Raw genomic sequence first — 21,428 nt, 5'->3', positions numbered from 1 at the left:
TGTCTTCTTAGTGCAGTTAGTGGAAGAGTAAGGAGCTATTGCTGCTGCTCCTGAATACTTCAACGAGGCTGTATTTAGAGGAGTAGAATTTGACAAATAAATTAGGAATATGGAGCACTTCCTGAATGGATGAAATTTAAATAGTTAATGATTGCTTACACCTGCAAGACCTGTGAGATTGTGCCATGCCTCTGCTAGACTACACAAAATTGGAACTGGTGTCTTCCTTTTGATCAGAGGTTGGACAAGGCAGCAAGGATTCCTTTGTTTTGCCAGGGCAAGCAGAACACTCCTTGAGAGGACTTCCTTTTTATGGTCCTTGTTGAACTGAAATAGGTAGGAATACAGTGCTTGACTAGAAGTTTTCCTTCACAATGGCCTTTTTTCTTCATTGTCTGTCTTTTGGGCCTATGGATTTGCAATGGCACACAATGTTGCTCTTCTTTGCCCGCATGCTTCTGTTGGGGCTTGTTAATTAGCTCCTGAACAACTTCCCTTCCATCTTTTGGGGATACTTGCTGCATTTTGGGCATAGTCTTTTGTGTGGCTGCTCTGTGTCAGTTACTATTCTGAGTATGTCAAAAGCTGAGCAGAAAGCTATTTTAAGTCTGACCGCAGCTGTTGATTTGAACATTGCTTAAGAGTTGCGGGTGGAGTACTCTTCCAGAGATGCTTCTAGCCATGCTATGTGTGGGCTCAGTGTCTAAGCATCCCTAAAATATCTACTGGGCCATCGTTGCTAAATTGTCTGGGATGCTTGTTGATTGTTGGTTTGGGGGCTTTTGTGTGTATAATGCCATCATTTCCACATCCACTAGTGGGATCACCTTTCAAATGTGTGACTACTTTTCATAGTATGGGAGGAATATGGGAGGCTGTTCCTGCTTCCCTTGTGTAGGCTGTAACTCCTTTTTGCTTTGATGTTTCAAGAACAAGCCAAGACAGACTACATCATAACGTGTTTTGGGATGCACTTGTTCCAATGACTTACCTGAAATGAACTAGATGAACAGATTTCCAATGCTGACAGTCAAATCTGGAAGCTTTGAAGAAGTCCTCACAGGAGCAAGAAGTGGGATGGCCACTGAAGCAAATTTGTGATTCCATGTTTATGAATGCTTCTCCCCACTGCAAAATGGGATACATGAGGCCATGTGGCAGCACTCTTATGCTGATGAGGTAACTGGTCAGGATGCCTTTGGAGCAGTGAGGAAAACCGAGAGAGAATGATGAGTTCACACAGGTGACAAAAAACTTAGCAAGGAAATGCCAATGGGAAGATGCTGGAAAGGTCAGCAGTCAGGAGTGTGTCTCATGGACCTGACACACACAAAACTAATGGGATTATTTCCCTTAAAAAGGGTTTGTACAAAAAAGGAGAAAGTACCTTCATTCAGAGCTAATTAATTTTGATAAAACTTCACCAAGAAGTAAGTAGTACAGCACACCACTAAAAAAAACAGGTGAATATTTAACAAGCAAGAAGCTTCTGCATTTCAAGCTTCTAAGATGACATTCACAGTTATTTAAAAGCTGATGAATTCACTGTGTCCATGTTCATTGATTCTTGAGGAGTTTACTGTTAGATATTGTGGCTTTGCTTTTGCCTGCTTCCACCAATGAATCCTTCTGCTAAGAAAGTGTCAGTGCCATAACTCCTGCAGATCCTTCTTGTTCCGTAAGGAAATTACTACAAGTTGCATGCAGAAGGTTTCTGAAAATACGACGTGTGCCCTGTTTTTTTGTCACAGTCAAAGGTGAATCACAATGTGCAGTACCAAACTGCTGCTTGCGAGGACATACGACAGTGCATTTAGAGCTATTATCTTGAGAGTTTTAGATTTTTTAACTAGCTGGTCTGGAGAAAGTGTTAGACTTACTAAGTGATTGATTTTGTATGGTGAGTGTGACTGAGGATCCTGTATCTGGCAGTGGCTATTACCTGTTTGGAGGTAGTATTTCAGTTTATTTTTTGTTCTTGTACTTTTCTGTAATGGAGTTTGGTACATCCACATCATTCTGATTTAGAAAATTATATAGAGTGTACATAGGAGTACAGCAGACTTGTATGTAATGTATTTTATGCAACGTGCATGTTTCCATATAGATGCAAATGTGCGCAGATGCCTGCATACGCGGGACATAACAAACCTGTTTATATTAGCTGGCTAGCTCTAGAAAGCCTTAGTACAGGATTTGCAAGCATGAAGTATAGTTTCTTAACAAAAGAATTTCAATACACAATGTACTTAAGGACACCCAAAGCTTTTGTTTGTGTTGTAGCTGGGGGGAGGAGGAAGGGGAGGAATGACATTCATTTGGCTGAGCAGGAGGGGTTCCATGTTGTAATCCTGACACACGTCCTCTAGAGAACTACAGCTCTTGTCATGCCAGATGACCTTTCAAGCATTTCCTGTGTTCTTGTTGTAAAAGGTCAACAAGTGAAAGGAGAGAGAGCTCCACATGATGCAAGATTTGCAGTGTGTTGTTACCAGGGCTTTGGGATTTGCTTTTTTTTAAGAAGCTATTAGAAATTTTAAGAACGTGTGTATTGTGGTGTATCTTTACACCATTTGTTTAATCTGTATCTTTTAACATTACCATTTTGATCACTGGGGCAGAACGTACTGCATCTGTGTTACAGCAAAGTCAGTTCCAGCCTGCTCTGCATTCTTCCTCTTCATCACCAGCTGAAGTTAGAGACTTGGAAAATAATCTAGGTGACAAGAGACCTCTGGATGCCATCTACCACAATGCACGTAGTCAATGCAGAACCAATAAGACTGGCTTTCCCAGGGCCATGTCCAGTAGTGTTCTTGGCATCTCCAATGATGGACATATGGATTCACTAGGTTCTTGGTCCAGTGTTTGACCACCTACGAAACAATTTTTTTTCTTGAATTTAATCAATATTTTCTATGTTGCAACTAAAGGTTGTGGCGTCTCATCTATCACTGTGCACCTCCAAGTCTGTCTGTCTTCTGTATACTCCTGTTAGGTAGTGGAAGACCATTAAGACCACAAGGAGATGTCTCTTCTTTTCTTAAGGGTGAACAAACCCACTCTTTCAGTCTCCCCTTCTGCACCACATGCAGCAGAGTTTTTGTCCCTTACCTGTGCCACAGCTCTGGATTCACTCCAAAAAGTACAGTGATAAACTTTGCTTCCAGCTGGGTGAGCTGGTAAATAAGCACTTGTTCCAAGCAACAGCTAACGTGTTGGAAGTTACACAGCTTGGCAACTCTAAGAAGAGAGTTTATGTTAAATGCTAAGTTCTGATTTTTGCTGAGATACCACAAGCCAGTATCGCTGACTTGTTCCTTTCATCCTGCCCTGCTGTCCTTGTCATTGGTGAATTACCTGTTATTCTACAATCAGACTGCATAGTCTGCCTAAAGACTTTAAAGCAGTATGGTTGCTATAGTAGAAAACCAGTATTATTATCTTAGATGACTGGTTTGGTTTTTAAATTATGTTAGAGGCATTAATTGCCAAAAGTAATAAACTTACTGGAAAGAGAAGTTAGTTTGTGGTATAATGTGACAGCCAAGTTACAAGTTGTAAATGTAATTTTAAAATCCTGCTAGTGTGTATTTTGAAAAGGACAGTACTTACTAGCTATACCAAGGAATGTATTCTGATTTACTATGTGATTTAAAAGTTGGTTTAAGCATCTCAAACAGAACGAGTTCCCTTTAATGTGTGAGCTAAACACATTTCTTAAAAGACCTATTGTCTTTCAGAGTCATTTGACCTCATCTGGCAAATTTTCCTGTTTATTTAGAAAACATAGGCTACAATTGCCAGTTTTGTCATGTGATGACTAACACCATCATAATATAATGGAATATTGTGTAAACATAAAAAAGCGTACACTTCAAAAGATTCAAGAAGGTGCTGAATTTGCTAAAAGCAAAGGTGCTGTTTGACATAACAACATGCAATCCAGTTTGAGGTATTAATTTACAAAATATATTAATTTGATGTGAAGTTGTACTTAAAATCAGGCTGAAAGAAATGATAAAGTGAAATTCTCTGCCATTTTAGATTCTTTTACTTCCCTTTACTTTTGTCTTTTTCTAAATATGAAAGGAACTGCCACTTCCTTTGCTCGGGAGTTCAGAAAGCAATCAGATTTGCTCTTTGCTTTTTTGCTACCTGAGTCAGTCAGCAAATGCCAGGTGATTTTGCCCAAAGGCTGAATCCCGTGTACATTTCATAATCAATTTATCAAATGCTAATTATAACAGCTTACATCATTTAAAAACTTAACTGTTTTCAACCCTTTGTCTCAATTTCATAACTCTCCTTCAGCTAGAAGTCTGGTATCATCCTGGATTTTTGGAAAACTTATGAAAGCTGAGTGTGTTGGAGGCCTGCTCCTTATCTCTGTTGCTTAAGAGCTGGCATCAAAACCTGTGCTAGTTTCCTTCTGCTTCTGTTCTGATGAAGACTCTTCAAGCAATCTGCTAGAAACTGCCCGTGTAAGGGACTGAGAAAAATGTGTTACTAATGGTAGCAGCTTGGTGTTTCACAGTTGAAGAAGATCACAGTGCTGGTCAGAACAGCATTACACCAGGCTTAGATACCACATGTTACTGCTTCAGAAGAAACCTGTCACTGAAATATGGTAGTTTGGAGTGAGTGGCTAGCATTTTTATTTCTCTTGCATAGTATCTTAGTTGTGCTTCTCTATGTTTCTACTCTGTGGTAGACCTCTTGACATAAGGCATTGGAAACTTAAAGGTCTAGTTCTTCATCCTTGCTTCCTCAGAGAGTGTGTAATTTCCTGCAGTTCAATATAGTCAGTGTCATTTTATGGTTCAAAAATTAAATTAAATGTTGAAACTTCAAACATATGCTAGTGCCTGACTGGAATTTTAACATTACTGTGGATGGTGTCTCTTTAATTTTATCAACTTTTGTATAGTATTTGCAATGTTGGAATTGGCAGTTGGAATTGGCTCATGGGTTTTAAAAGCTGGAAAAAATAGAGAGTACCGCAGTATTGCAAGGAAATGTTTAGGAGACATGCAGCCTTTTATTCTTCAGAAATACCATACTGGCTATATGATGGTCCTATACATCCAGCCATTGGTTTTACAGTACCAGTTTGCTACATAATGGTCCAGTTGCTAGAGATGGGAGTGTATTAGCACCCCAGCTAATGTGCATACGCTTTTTGTTGTTTTTAACATTAATCTCTAGGTTCCTAATTAGGGAGGAAAGTGTGGAAAAATCCATCTGAGGCACAATGCACAAAAACAAGTACAAGGATCACCTTTGACCCTGCAGCCCTTTTATGTAGGGTTTGATGAAAGACACTCTTTAAGAACTTTTTTTGATAATTTTGATGGGTCAGTATTGGGAACCCAGACACGTCACTCAAACCACAGCTTGTCTTGAGAGATAGGCAGCCATCCTGTGCACATCAGGCTATTTTGGGAGCAGCACAGCATGTATGTGGGAGGACAGAAAGCCACCTCTACCAGGTGATCTGATACTTCCTATTCTGAGCAAGTACCTAGCTCTTCCCATGTGTTAGCATGTGGAGGATCAGCTGAGTGGCATAGCATAGGGCCTCCTTTGCTGCTGGTGCTCATTTCAGAGCAGACATAGAAAGTAGGAGAGATCAAAGAAGGAAAACAAAATGAAGGGTGATTTCTCTCTTTCAGTTTCTCCTGTAACCATCCAAATTCCCCATGAAATGGTTAACTGTCTTTGATTAAATCCTTTCCTCAGATTTCTATCTTAGTTTTATCTTTGGCCTGCGCTGCTCTTGAAGCTTCAGCTGATTTCTTGAATACAAAGCTAGCAAACAGCTCTATTTCAACAGGGTTATATCACTGAAAAGTTTAATAGATCACCTTGTCCTCAGGGAAAAGTTATGAAAGTCCTATCTTGACAGTGGCAGGGATCCCAGAGAGTAAATTAGCAGAGTAAAAGAGCTTGCTTTTCGCATTGGGTTAGCCTGAAATTAACGCTAGAATGAATGGTAGCAGAAGTTCTCTAAGAAAGGGTTGCATTTTGAGGGTTATTTGTGAAAGAAGGTCAAACACAATAGCTGTGAGCCTCCATATAAATCTGACAGTTCCAGTTAAAAAAAAAAAAAAAAGCAAATCACATATTTACCTATCACTGTCTTGATAGTGCGTCCACTGAGTGTTGGATGTATGAACAGATGAGCTCCTAATCGTGAGAACAAATGCACTAGGCAGGTACAGGGGAGGACCAGGAGTGTATTCCATGTTTGCATTTGTCCCATCTACCATAAGAAGAGCTGTTGTGGCGCCTCTACTGGGATTTGTTGTACTTGAAGAGAATTTGGGATTTAGATTGTTTTCATATGGGAAGATGTATTAACTTTAGATTTCGTAGTGTGGCAAAGGATTAGATGATTTGCTTAAAAGTTATTAAACTTCATTATGTTCAAATACCCTGCTGCTACTTAAGTCAAGCTTGCAAAGAGCTATCATGGAGAGTGAATTGCTTCTTACTGTATTTGATGCCATTTTAATGACTGAGATAGCACTGACTGAGCATCCTGAAAAACTGACCCTCATGTTGGGGAGACAAGTTTAAAAGCTGTGTAACGTTCCAGTGTTTATGACTTCACAGTCATCTTCCTGCTTTGAAAAGAGCAAAATGTTTTGGAGGTAATAAATCTAAGTGGTCATTCTCTGACCACAGAAACTCATTCTGCAAAGCAACTCTTTATCATGTCCAGCTGGATCATTCACTTCTCTGTTCACCAAGGAGAGTTTCCCAGTAGGGAGTTAGCAAGTAAATTTATTAAGCCTTGAACCAGGCTTCAGAGAGGAATTAAATGTTCTTTAGTTAGCTTCTTGCCAAGAGAGATAAGCCTGTTATATGACAGTAATCATTTAAGAGAAGGGAAAAACTCTTTTTTTGTCTTAGCTAGGTTACTGAGCCTGCAAGCCAGTGGTAACATTGCTGACTCAAAGGCAATCCTGGCAAGTGAATGGGGCTCACTGAAGCCTGAAATGCTGCTGCGACAGCCCACCCTAATGTGGAATATTATGAATACCTTGATTTACACAATCTGCACTCCTTTTAACGAATTAATTTTAAAAAAAAATAGTCTGAAATTAGAGAAGAGACTGATACAAGACTGGAAAATGAATCTTGGAAAGTGGATGCTTTTACTCTGCATCAGATGAGGTGTCAAAGCATGATGTTTTGTTTTTCCCCAATTACGTATCAAGGCTGTTTTGAAATTGAAATACAATAGATGTTTCTCATCATTTTATTCTGAAAGAGAGACTATAAAGCACAGGGATTATGCCTCAATAAATGGTACTTAGATTTTCTGCATTTAAGTCTTTGTCGCAAGTTTGCAAATTTTGTATTGAAATAAGAGAGAAGCCAAAACAACGTATCATGAAAAATAATAGACAGTCTTGCGGAATAAGGAGAAATTATGACAAATTTGAACGGAAGTTCCTCTTCTGCAGATAGTTAGGATGAAAGACAAGAAGAACTGTGTAAAAAAAAGGAAGGTGCATCACTCGCCATTTTAATATATAAAATTCACTTCTTAATGATTTGGATCAGGTTGGAAACATTGTGCAAGATAAGACTAGATAGATCCGATCGGCATGCTATTTCCTTTCTAATTTGGTTTACTGTGCCCTGCATTCTTTGGAACACAGATAAATACGAAGTGTCAGAAGAATGCCTTGAAATGCAATGTGTATTAGTATAGTGCTGTGTCATACATGTATTATGTGCAATATATTTTTACTGCATGTAAAATGAGACAAAACTATATATATGCAAGCACAGTCATGAAAAATTACACGTGTAATGTTTTGGTAAATGTTACAAAGTTAGCAGTAGTGTTATCCTTGCCTTGTGATAGCTTGATAATATTAATAAATAATAATAAAATGTTCTCCTCGATAGAAAAACAACTGTATTAGTTTTAGAGAAGAATGATCAATACAAAGATTTACTACTTGTGACTTAAATACCAAAATTTGTTATTCATAATGTGAGCTGCAAAGTTCTACTCTGCCCCTGGCACTAATTTGTTGCTAGTGTAGACAGGCTGTTTGTTCCCTGTAATAGGCTCGCATTGAGGGCAGCGGTACTCTGTTGCCTGGTTTCTTACATCTTACTTGACTGACATCCTAAGATGTAAAAAGCCAGGACAATGTACAGCTGGGTAAAGAGCATTGCTGTGTGGGAAAAGAGCTGGCAGTTTTTCTGGTGTGCAAAGTGGAGATAAGTTAAATGGTAGGTGGTAGGAGAAAATTTTAATAAATTTTAATAAAGAAGCATTGTTTTCAGAAACTCTACATGTTAGCAAAGTGGTAATAACTTATGATCCCCTCTGAATTTCTTGTTTCCACCATGTATCACTTTATGCTTAGAATGCACGTTCCTCATCCGCACCCATGATACCACCTCCATTTGAGGGCTGACTGGGGCTGAGGTGGAGTCTTCGGCAGGCCAAATCCACACATGCTTTTGTGTTACAGGGTCCTTTTGAAGCATTGTGTGTCGCTTACACTTCACTCAGACTTGGATTTGGGATATTCATCTAGCAGCTATCTCACAAAATCTGGTGAGATTTAGCAGAACGTGCTTTTCTGCCAGCTAAACAGAGAAATTTCTTTGCTTTTGATCCCCAGTGTATGTAGGTTGGTACTTGACTTGGGGATACCTTTGTATGGTATTCTGTTTGACTTCACTTGCAACTTTGGCTTTTAGCAGCTTCCAGAAAAATAATTATCAGCCTGCTAGGATCTAAGTGCCATCGCTCAAATATTTTCTGATATATTTGAGACCTTGACGTTATTCTGCATGTCTTCTCTTTTTCTTTTTCTTTTTTTGAGAGGACCTGTCATGAAAAGCATAGAGGGATGCATAACCGTGCAAAGGAGAAAAATTTTCAAAGCTTTTCTCTTTTTATATGTATATAGACAGAAAACTTGTATAATTCAGAACTGTTGACATCACTATGAAGTAGCTTGAGCTAGAGAAGTGCAGCCCAGCCTCTGGACAAAATCTGGCAATAGTAAAAAAAAGGCAAAAATAGAGGGGAATAAAAAGGAATTTTTACATGCCCCTGGACCCATCATTGGCAAATTTTTTTTAAAGAAACAAATTACAGTTTTGAATTTCTTGCAGAAAGTAGTTTTTTGAACTATGAAAATGGTGTTTCAGTAAAATGCTTGTGACTTTGCTGAAGAGCAGGTTAAATACATGGTATAATTATTTTAATCTTTTAAAACAAGTTTAACACTGTTTATAAAAAGTTTCAAGAAGCTTGCAGGGTTAAAATAATTTCTGTGTGATGCAACTGTTGGTGGCTTTCTGAATTCTGATCTTGTACTTTGAAAGAGATGCTACCCTGTGTGGGTTGCAAAGCATCACTTGCAGATTAAGAATAGAAGAGACATCAATTCTTTATTTCATTACTATGGTAACTGAAATGTGATCCAGTCTCATTGCCTTTGGCTGTATGTTCAAAGCAAAGCTTCTGAGATGGGTCCTCGGACTGCTTCCGTTCCTCTCAAACATTTAACACACAAACCTGCATCTCTTCTGCTTCTAATTGAAGATTATTTATTCTTTTTGCGGTGTAGAGATTACCTGGTGTGTACTTTGCAGTCCAAATTTTGCAGATTTTTGTCAAGGGAACAAACTGAGAAAAGCCATTAAATTATGACATCTCCTATTCTACTTCCAGGAACCCTTTACAGGTCTTTTCCTCTCATCTCACCTCTGTTGTGCTCCTTGCCACCCCTTCCCCCCTTAGCAAAGGGGGGAATGCTTTAGGATAAGGCAAGGGAGAAAAAAAAAGTCAAATACTACAATTCAGATTTTAAACTTTTTTTGCCCATTGACACCAATTGTTTCAGTAACTTGACCCAAATTGACAAGAAAGATAACAGACAAGTTTGCTAATCATAATGTGAGCTTTCTTCTACTTCCCCTCAGCTAAGAAAATATCCACAAGAAACACAGATACAGGACATAGGGTCTCATTGCAGTTAGGCTGCCAGAGATGGGACGTACATGTGTTCTATCAGAAACCTATTTAAAACAAACCTTTAGATGATGCAAATGTTCAGGCGCATGTATGTTGAAGTCCTCTGCGCTAGCATCATAAACATTCAGGTTTTTACATATCACCTTTGTAGTCAGATCTCATTACTACAATGCTTAGCAGTGTTTATATATTATAAGGCTAATTATTTACCAAGGGGAGTTTGGGGCATGGGTGAGGGCTAGCAAGAATCCATTTTTGCTGGGCTCTATCAGCTCAGGCATGTGACTTGCAGTAGGAATAACCATGGAAAAGCACGAGTGATGCACAGAGGGAAATGAGTATAACTCTACAATTCACTTCTTCTTAAGTTAGAGATGAATGTGCTTCTTCTCAGCTTCTTTCAAATATACTAAATTTACTGAAGAATCAATCTGTGTGTTAATTACTGTTTCTAGAACAATGGTATTGCATATATTCTTACAGGTATGAGGCCTCAGAAAGTACAACTTCACAATAAAATCCTGGCAAAGCTAATGTTTATGGTGTCCTCTGTAAAAGCTTTGTAACGTTTCCAGGCATGCTGCCCTACTCCTGTCTCCTGTGTCACATTCCTCGAAAAGAAGTGGCTTTGTAGAGTGCTCTCCATGTCCCTTCACCCATGCTAATTGGTCATTTTGGTCCTGGCTGAGGCTGTGTCCATGGAAATGGCACATCTTAGTAGGAGTAGCTATGTAGTAGAGCAGAACAGTTGGTGTTGAGCAACCATGGTGTGCATTAAATGTCTTTTGTGGTCTGCTTCAGACTGGCTCACCTGGTCCATTGGTCTCAATGTCCATTAGCAATGGAAATACATCACCTAGTCTTCCAGTTCAGTTTCCCCCACAAGAAGTCTAATTTATGCGCTCCCAAGATTACTCTGAAATTAAAATGGATGCATGGTAAATGGGAACTGGCAATGTTGCTTCAAAAGCATGCTCACAACCCAAGCTGAAACACTTACGTGAATGTAAACTGAGTGCTCCTGCAGCAAAAAAAAACATGTTTGATTTGCTTTCAGAGTGAACTACTCTGTGGTCTTAATATAGTAGAGCATTTAAATACTGTTCCATTGCTTCAAGGAGATCACATCGGTGGACACGTGCCAGGGTGTAACTGGCTGATGTCCTCTGATAAGGAACTTGCTTAAGAAAAGAAACAAGGTTTGATGGAGATTCACTTTAACTAGTGGTTACTGGTTGACTAGCTGATGGTTAGCGGAGAATCATTTACATTGTTCACAAGATCCAGCACTCTTAGTTCTCTTACTCATGTGCCAGTGATCTTAGCAACAAGTAAAGGAGGAAAGTCAGTCAAGTTGCCCAAAGAAAGAGTTTGGTTGCTTGCAAAACAAATAAACAAAAAATTCCAAAAGCTTTGAGATTGTCTACATTTTCCCTGCATCAAGATCCTGAATTTCAAAACTCCACTGAAGCCAAGAAATCATGGATGTATTGTTTGCACATATAAATGATTCTGACTGGCTGTTGTTTTTTTAGAAGGGGATGAGAAGCAACTACTGCAGACCTGAAACAATTTTAAGTGTTTTAGTTGGAGCAGTGTGTTTCATACAGCTCTCTAGAGCTTCTTTCTGTGCGGGAGTCACAACATATTGTGTAAATACAGCAAGGTGCATTTAAAATAATCATCACACTGGGTGGAGATGCTCCTTGTCCTGAACATGTCAGATAAGCAGTTCTCAACCAGTAGAAGCAAAAAGCTCCCCCCAGGTTAGTCATGTAGCTGGTATCATGCATAACTTAAGAAATCGTTTGCTGTATGTGTAAGTGAGCTTGATTTCCAGTCTGAAATACTAATGCACTGGTGGGACATGGGAATAGATTCTGTTGTGGCTATTTTCATGGCTCTATGAACTCTACTAATGTTTCCTGTAACTGAGACATCTCTGTTAAATTCCATAAACATTTTCTCTGTGAAAGACTCAAACTACATGAAGATGCTTTTATGGCTATGATTATTGTATTGGGTTGATCCTGACAAATTTGTTGGGACTAGAGAATTTCCTAATAGTTTTGGCATAGATCAGGTAATTTCATTTTGTTTTTTCTGTGGGAGTGTTTAAGTGTTTCTCCTCACCCTAGCTGTTAATATGATGCAGTAAGGTACTGAAACCTCCTGGAATCTGGGTTTATAATAGGGAAAAGGTACAGGAAAGGATTAAACATGTTTTGTACTTGCTGGCTAAACCCCATGATGTATTCTCATAGTTGTGGGCTCTGATTCATTACATTCAATCTGTAGCTGTGTTTCAATAGTAGCTAGCCTACTTGTGAGGCATGTACCTTCGTGTCTCGAGTCTGGGTGGTCTTACCATCTCATTACAGATCCGAAAAACAGAGATCCACTTAAAAATGAGACTGAGTGGACTTTAAGATGATAGGAAGCTTTTAATTGAGCTCAGGTAGTTTCTTAGCTATTACATTGTCTTTTGTATGATGCGCCTTAAATTGAGATATTCATACCATGTTTCGTGGCTATTGAGTTTTGGAGTTTTTTTTTCCAAATACGGGATATGAGCGTATGGTGACTGCACACTGCATGGTTTGCTCTGTGTATGCTCCCTGGCTCTGGCCTAAGAAATGAGGGTTTTCTTGTTTTATTCCTTTAGATGCAATGCTTAGTCGGAGGAAGGCAACCAAAGCAGCTTTAACATCCTTACTGCCTCCAATTTTTCATTTACGTGTTACTACATTAATAAAATAATGAAGCTGTGACTCTGAGAAAGGGGAGGCAGAGGTTACACAATTCTTGCTGTCTGTCTCATGGCACAGGAATCTGAGTCCCTAATCTGGCATCCTGCCTTACTATCACACCGCACCCCTTCAGCTCACACTCTACAACCACACAGACTGGAAATTATCTGAGTATACGGGGTCAAGTAAAGAATGTCTGTGACTAACCCTGATCAAACTCAAGGCATTGTTCTGACTGTCACCATGAAGGATATTACAAATAATCACATAAGTTCCCGCAGCATACAAATCAGAAATTCTCTGAGTTACTGTTTTTGTAGACTATACTAACACTCTTTGATCCTTAGTTCTTGTTTTGAATGACTAAACTTCAAGTTTGATCTGTCACATCATGATTTGAATGCAAATATAGGCAGAAGTTACTGTATGAAACATTGCAAATACTACTTAATAAAGCGTGGAATGTAGTAGGGTTATTTGCAAATGTTTTGTTGGCCTGGATATTAGGAGTGGTGTCAGTGCTGGTCTAATCATCTGCTACAAATCCTCCAAGTGAAAACAGGACAGTATTACCGATGTCTTGGTTAACCTAGGAATATGGACTTTGCTTTTTGACTCTATGAAAATATCTTACAGTGTATGAAATATCCTATGGACACTTAACTTTCACATTTATGACACGCATTAGTTTTGCCTTTTCAGTGACTCTCAGTTAGATGGTTTCTTTACCTTCCTTTCAGAAAAGACGAAGGCGGATTGACCGAAGCATGATTGGGGAGCCAACAAATTTCGTTCACACAGCTCATGTAGGATCAGGAGACCTGTTCAGTGGAATGAATTCGGTAAGCATGAGCGGATGAAGACTATTTCATCTTAGACAGAATACAGGAACACTGTGTATGTGTCAGTACACACGGGTAAAGCAATGAGTCTTTCAACTGTAAGAAAGAATCTCTATAAAACTGAATAACAACCTGTTAGCATTTTAATTCCAAGTCCTAAGCACCTGCATTCAAGGTTATGGAATATGATTTTTAAAATTCCTATTTTTATTGACAACACATAGTAGTTGCTGTATAAATCATACAGGCTATGTGTAGAATACTTTTAAAAAATTCATTCTGATGGCACATATGAACTGAAATAGAGGTATTTTTGAAAATATACTAGATTATTTTAGAGAAAACTTTTAGAAGTGCCTTATAATTGGCTATGTTGCTTACCTTAAATCCTTTAAGCCATTTTAAATATAGTTCATCTAAAACTCCAACTTACCTTGGTTTACAGTGCACACAAATATTTTTGGGTGTCCTTGTTGAGACCTTTCTACAGTTTGTAGACCTATTTGCAGTGTGAATTATTTCCAGAGCAAGCAATGATGTCATGGGCAAGGTTTTTGTGGCTTCCTGTAGATGGTAGGAGCAATAAATATTTTTCTTTCTCTGAAAGAGAAAAACAGAGGCTAAGATAAGATCCTGAAAAGCATCTTATGAGGATAGATTCGGTTTGTACAGCTTCGTATTTATGTGAAATATCAATCTGTTTTTTAGGTCAATAATAAGCAATCTAGAAAAGGGTTGTATTGTAGATAATGACAAGAAATATGTATTGATCTTAATGATCCTCTTTAAAGGAAAAAAGTGGTTTGAGATGAAAATAATGAAAAATGCTTCTTGACAAAAGAGAAGAAAGAGTTCTGTCAGAGTAATCAGAATAGAGAGCAAAGTTGTAAAGGAAAGAGACGGTTTTAATGTAGGTGAGTTTTTTTGCCGTTTCCAGTAGTTTACAGCTTATTGAGATCAGACAAAAACTTTTGTAACTCAGTACGTATTGGGGAAGGGCAAAGCTAGAAAATCTAAGATGACATTTTCCCAGAAACAACGTAATAGATGTAAAGTGATTTGTACTGAAACATCTGTAAGCAAGTTAAATGGGCAAACACAGCTTCAACACGATAAAATTAAGTTAACACTAATTACTTATTAATGCAATATATTACATTAATATTTAAAGCCATTATAAATTGAAATTATAAAGTCATGATCAAGTGAGCAGTTTATTTTTTTAAAGGATGGCTTTTTGCTTTTTAAATATTTGTTGTCCTTACTGTGAGAACCTTCCTCATTCTCACAGCTGAGCTGCCTCATGCGAGGTTTGTGGTGATTGCCTGAAGCTTTGCTCTTTCACCTCGGTCTTTTGCCCTGCTTGCCCTCACCTTTGCCTTGCATAATATCCAATTCATCTCCAGATAGTAGGTAGTCATTATTGTCTCTCTACATAGAGTTTTTAATGTTGAATGCTCCTAACTGCCTATCTGTTTCTCTTACTTTTTTTCATTTGATTAACGTGGTGTGTCAGTGGCCAGAGTGATTTTTCTGATCCCAGAAAGGATCTGTGTGCAAAAAACAATTATTTTTTTCTTCTCTCTCTTCAGAAGCACAATCTCTACTTTTTCACACTGCTTATTTTCCTGCCTCTTCTATAGTAATAATGCATCTGGTCTCCTTGTTCATTCTTCGCAGTATAAATTCCAAGATTACAGTGTTAACCTCCACATGTCTTTCTGCTGCTTAATGTCCTTTATAGTGTGGACATTTATACCCTTTGTGAACCTCCCTGTGCCTTCTCTCTTCTGAATACCTTAGGAGGACCTCCTGCAATTTCATTAGCTTTTCCCATATAAATTTGGTTCTTCATCCACTATCTGCTCTGTGCCTTTTTCATCAGCATTATTCTTCACTACATATCCTTAGGATTCTGAGTGACAGTAGTTTTCTGACTACTGGAATATTTTGCTTTTTTGTTTGCCTTCTCTGTGGAGCACCTCATTCCTTTGTCAAAGATATGCTTGAACAGTAGGAGCCCTCAGTGTACTGTTTCTTTCTCACTCCCATCATTGTCTTTCGTGTTTTACTTTCATATTCCATGGTGAAATCTCTCGCTTTCTTCTTCTGCTTCTGATTTCATGTATTCTGTCCTTTTCTTAGTTTTCCCTTGTTTTCTTTCTCAAGGACCATCTGTACTACTTCCTAATTCTAAAAGGGAAGGAATTAATAGGAAAGAAGGAAATTAATGAGGTATATAAGCAGCACAACAGATGTATGGTCTTTTAATTGGTGCAATCTTCTTCCCCTTCCAAAATCTTTAAATCCTTATGCTATCTAAATTAGACATAAGAGAGAAGAACTTTGCTGTCATGTATCATCAAAGGAAGGCGATGGCGTCTTTGGGCAAGAAAAAAATTAACTGCTTTTCATGGTGCTTTGTTTTTGTAGCTCAGACTGCCTCAAAGGGAGGATGCTTCAGAAAGAATACCACCTTATAAGCCTGCAGTTGTTCGATCTGCTTTTGCTCAGTATTTTTAACATTGTATGTCTCCTGTATAAGTTTTCACATATGCAATAACCACAGAACTGTTAATGCAGTCAAGTTTAATCTGCTGCATTCTCTTTGCTTTAAGTCTAACAGCCTCTGCATTTTAGGCTGGTAACTTCCTTGCCCACTAACACAAACATCTTTACATATGATTTGAGTACCAGAGAAATAATTCTAACCTTTGGAAGACATACTAAAAATTTACACTTTAGCCTTGCAATTTGTGTTGATTTGCTGTTCTCCAAAATTTTAAAGTCATGTAGACAAGTTGTCAGGCTGAAAGGTGACATGGCCTGGAGATGTTTTTTTAGCTCTTTTTCACTAGAGGCAGGGTTCATCCTGTTGTGCTTTAACCCCAGCCAGCAACTAAGCCCCATGCAGCCGCTTGCTTGCTCCCCCGCAGTGGGATGGGGGAGAGAATCAGAAGAGTAAAAGTGAGAAAGCTGATGGGTTGAGATGAAGACAGTTTAATAGGGAAAGCAAAAGCCGCTCACGCAAGCAAAGCAAAGCAAGGAATTCATTCACCACTTCCCATGGGCAGGCAGGTGCTCAGCCATCTCCAGGCAAGCAGGGCTCCATCACACATGATGGTTACTTGGGAAGACAAACGCCATCACTCCAAACATTCCCGCCTTCCTTCTTCTTTCCCCAGCTTTATATGCTGAGCATGACATGTTGTGGTCTGGGATAGACCTCTGGCCAGTTTGGGTCAGCTGTCCCGGCTGTGGCCCCTCCCAGCTTCTTGTGAACCTGGCAGAGCATGGGAAGCATCAGTGTGTCATCAACTTTATTCTCATACTAAATCCAAAACACAACACCATAGCAGCTACTGGGAAGAAAATTAACTCTGTCCCAGCTGAAACCAGGGCACATCCTCAAGTCATTCCTGTGAATACATTTACATGTAGATTAATTATTTTCTGAGGGAAAAAAGATTAAATTCTAATTCCTTTTGTTCCAATGAGCAACAGAAGTTGCTTGGTGAAGATGACCATCTTGGTGAAATGTGAAAGTTTTTAAACACCACCCCATGAATATAGCTGCACTTCTCCACACTTAGTTACTGAGTGTGTGATCTCTGATGTCTGACCCACTGGTGTATTGGCTCTGAACACTTTTCCCTGGAGAAAAATGCGACTATAACATTGGTCTGCTGCAGCTGTGTCACTTATTTGAACAAAGTGCCAAGGTAGAAAATGGTTTTACGTAGAGCTGCTTAAATACATAAAAATCAGATCTTTCGCGCAGCACTGCAATATGCCATACTGCTGAAGACAAAGATCCTAGAACAGGCTCTTTTCTTCACATTGGTTTGAGAAACTGTGTGTAAGAAAGAGTTATGCCAATTCATTTTGTGTGTGTGCATGTGTTTGGCTTTGCTGTGGAAAAGAATATACTTCTTTTGTCTTTGTAGACGGGGGAAATACCATGCAAGCTACTTGGAAATATTTCTCCAGTGCTGTTTCAATACAGCTTTCTAGAGATATTCGGAGATCTCTATGAAGGAACATACAAGTAGTAGTTGCAAATGGTGCCCTGCAGGCATAGGCTTTGCTGCAAGTTCAATTGCAGAGCTGTAGCCTTGAATGAATGTTATTTTGTGCTCATTTTATAGTTGTTACATATGCTCTGGGGTGCAGAGAGAAAAAGGCCAAGCCTTTAAGGTTGGAGTTGTCTTCCTGCAGGCACTTGGAGATGGTTTTGACTGATGCAACACAAGCTGGGAAGATCTATGGAATCCCTTCCTTTTTGTTGATAAAGGCAATGAAAACCATAGAGGCATGTGCATGTGCGTGTGTGTTCTTTCTTTATTTATTTGCATCAGGTTGAAAATACCTTCAAATAAGCTATTTCCAGGGAAGGTGAAGATTGAGTATGATTTAAACAATAAATACCATGCCATTTAAAGGAAAGCAGTATATGCTGTTATGTAAATAGATAAATCTAAAACCTTCCACAAACCAAAAGCTCCTTTTTGGCTTAGAAAGTAATTTTTTAATCATCTGAAGGTAGCCATACAGTGCAGATACTATGCAGATATTTTCTAAGTTGTCTATTATATTTTTAACGTAACGGTGTCAGCTTTTCTAGGTTATCATACTTGGCAAAGAACATCTCCCATATAACAGGATAAATTATAGCTTGTCAGATGGAGTGGAGTTGCATACCAGAAAGATAGTTGATTAAATTTTTTGAGTAATCAAGCGGGTCAGTGAAAGCCTGAATCAGCCAGTTTTCTTTGGGAGAGAGGAGAAACTTCTGCCTCAGCACCAGTTCTTCCATTTCTCCTGCTGAGCTGCCTGCAGAAGTGAAAATTCCGGCAAGCCTACGCTGCACATGTCCTCATGCAAAAGTAATGTAGCTTTAATGGTAAAGGAGCACTTGAAAACCAAATCTAAACAAGAAATAAAACTGGAAGCAAGAAGATGCCATAGCTCACTAACTGCCTTTCTTGTTTTTTTCTGCCCATCTTTCCCTTCTGTCTCCAGGTCAGCTCAATTCAGAACCAAATGCAGTCCAAGGGAGGCTATGGAGGTGGTATGTCTGCAAATGTTCAGATGCAGCTTGTAGATACAAAGGCAGGATAATCTTGGGGAAACCTTTCCAGTACGTATTGCACTCTGCTTTTTAGGCACTCTTAGAGTAGTATGAAGAACAATCATACTACTTCATAATTAGCTCCCTATAAATAGCTGTCTTTATGATGCCCAATTTTAAAATGCATTTCTGAGTAAAAAATTCAGAATCATGTAAGCATGTTAATTTTTTTACACAATGAACAAGAGATTGTCCTGACTGCATCAGTCTGTCTGTAAGCCTGTTTTATACCTAAGATGATATCGTAGGCAAATCTTTGCAAGTGAAGTTAGTTGTATAACAAATTTCAGAAGAATTTTGGGATGTGATTAGGGTACCTTCTTTGCAACAGTTACATCCATTTAAGAATGATGTGTATACTGTTCAGTCAATGAATAGCAATGTTACAGTAGGAAAATGGTTACTCGGAATGTTCAAAACAGTTTAATGTGTGTTTAATGTCTTCCAGGTTTATGTGAATTCCTGTATCTTCCTTCCTGTGTCCCCTCTTTTGCCTTGGTGACTGCTTTCTGTGCTCATGACGAGAGAAGCGATGACTCATTGTTCACCCTTTGTGATTACTCCAGTGAAAAGTTGCTGTTCTGCTCTGATGATGCCATTTATCAGATTGGTCCAACCGTGCCTTTCGGCGGCATGCACACATTGGCCTCTACCAGTATCATGGACATAGAGCTGTTTAGGTTTGTTTTTAGCTTTTTGTTTGTTTTAAGGCAAATTAAAGCACCAACCTTAGCTTCCCTCATCCCTCACAAATCCTAATGCACAACATTCTGTTGCTTTTTAGTCTTTAAATCTTTTCTCCACTCAAGTAATTTAGAAATGAGTGAGTTTCCAGTAATGTCTTCAATCATGTATTGTTCACACCCATTTCTGAAAGGTCTGGGACCTGCAAGCACAAATGATTGTTTCATAAAAAATCAGCAGAGTAGATGACTGCATGTTTTGTGAGGTTGCTTTGTATGGTGGCACGCTTGGTGCTAGAAGAAAAAAAAAATTGCTTACTGCAGACTGGTGAAAAATTTTGCTGTGGCACCAAGTCATGCCTGTTTCTGAAAAAGGACTTGTAACTTAGCTGCTTCAGAGTTATGTCTTTATTTTAGTTTTTATCCAACTGGTCTTGAAATAATAAAGAGAGAGCTTGCATTCATGAGGCATTTGTTGTAAATGTTCAGTATATTTATTTTGAAAGAGCTGACCTTGAGACTGTAAACCAGTGTAGTACCGTATCTAAGTGTTGTGGAAGCGCTTTAGTCTATTTGAAAAAGAAAAGCATCACTTTGGCTGCTTCTTTACAGTTTTTCTTAATTTTAGGCTGTATGGTCATTTCCAGTAGCAGCATGTCAGACTGCCTGCAATATTAGCTGAAAAGTTTAGTAGACCTCTCTAAGTAGTTGGCACTTTCTGTGTACTAAATATTTAGGGGCCATGGAAGTTGCTAAGAGCAACATACTAATCTGGCAGAACAAATGCCAATGAAAACAACTTACAGGGTGACTTTTTACTAAGTCAGTAAAACGCCTTTTGCTCAGGTTCCAAAGCATGTTTCTCTCACATGTTGTGAAATTGTATTTTAATATTGCACTGTTTTCAGATTATCTCTGTAAATGGTCCCTTCTTTTCCTCCTTGGTGGTGGTTTGAGAGAAGTCAATGATTTGAGTCCTGGTTGAGTCAAACTGTATGTGAAAAAACCCCATCCAAACAAATAAGGCATAACTGAGCCTAGTCGGATCCATTTTTATACATAAACACACGTGTTCATAAATACAGATTGCTGTCATAAATGATTCTGTATTCTTCTTCCATCCTTTCCCTGATTTCACGTTGCAACAGCTGTCAGGTTCATTTAAACATGTATGAACCTACCTGCTCTTCCCTCTCAGTTTGCAAACAACACACAAAATAGAGGGCCATGGAGGTAGTTTGCCTTCCCTAAGTCATATTCCAGTGGTAGGTGTCAGTTACCTGATCGAATAGTTCGAATTAGGCTGGATAGTCTTTACTGAAAAACGTACTGATTTGTGACAACAGAAGATCAAGATGTTCAATTGTCTGGGTGCATAAACATGGCAGTGCAGTGATATATTTTTTTTAGGTGTCAACATTTCCAGTGCCACTTTATGAATGAGTCTTAACTATACTATGATTACAAAATTATTTGAACTTTGTCATTGGTAATAGCGGCTTAAATTTGCTTGCCAAACCTATCTTGCACTTGTCAAAATGTTTTCAGCTCCATAGCCAAGAAAAAAAAATTGACATATTTTTATAACGGACATACTTCTTTTGTACATTGTGTTCATTCTTGAATAAAGTCAGTTCAGTGTTGGCTTGTAGATATTAAAAAGAAAGTATTGAGTTTGATTCAATAAATGTTTTCTTTCAGTTGGTGACCTATCTTTTTTCTTTTTCATAAGTTACATTTGCATTAGAAAAACACTTGCAGCCTACGGACAAATTTGTGGTGAAAATTCTCTGAAGAGTAACCTATTAGTGTCACTAAGTAATTTGCAGGCTTGAGCTTTTTTCATGCCACGTGACCCTTTTGTTGCCAAGTGGATTAAACCATAGTTTTATGGGCAGTTTTGTTGCATTGACTTAGCATGTATACCAGGGGCTTCTGCGGGGATCTTCAAGGGAAGGTTTCTTAAAAAATACCTTGAAAACCTACATATACAGGATTTCT

The 21,428-nt window shown here is 38.6% G+C and overlaps 1 protein-coding gene across 1 annotated transcript in view; it reads left to right on the top strand.

Moving 5' to 3' along the window:
* Positions 1-21,127, top strand: part of CDC42SE2 (CDC42 small effector 2) — an 85,961-nt gene extending 64,834 nt beyond the window's left edge. The window contains exons 4-6 of the mRNA XM_009639535.2: positions 13,512-13,613; positions 18,636-18,753; positions 19,193-21,127. Coding sequence (XP_009637830.1) covers positions 13,512-13,613; positions 18,636-18,734 — 201 coding nt within the window. The 3' untranslated portion in view covers positions 18,735-18,753; positions 19,193-21,127. The remainder of the gene's footprint in view (positions 1-13,511; positions 13,614-18,635; positions 18,754-19,192) is intronic.
* The last annotated feature ends 301 nt before the right edge of the window (positions 21,128-21,428 follow it).

The sequence above is a fragment of the Egretta garzetta genome, unplaced genomic scaffold, assembly GCF_000687185.1.
Source record: "Egretta garzetta isolate BGI_Z169 unplaced genomic scaffold, ASM68718v1 scaffold375, whole genome shotgun sequence".
Classification (NCBI taxonomy): domain Eukaryota; kingdom Metazoa; phylum Chordata; class Aves; order Pelecaniformes; family Ardeidae; genus Egretta; species Egretta garzetta.
This window is presented reverse-complemented; position numbering and strand designations above follow the sequence as displayed.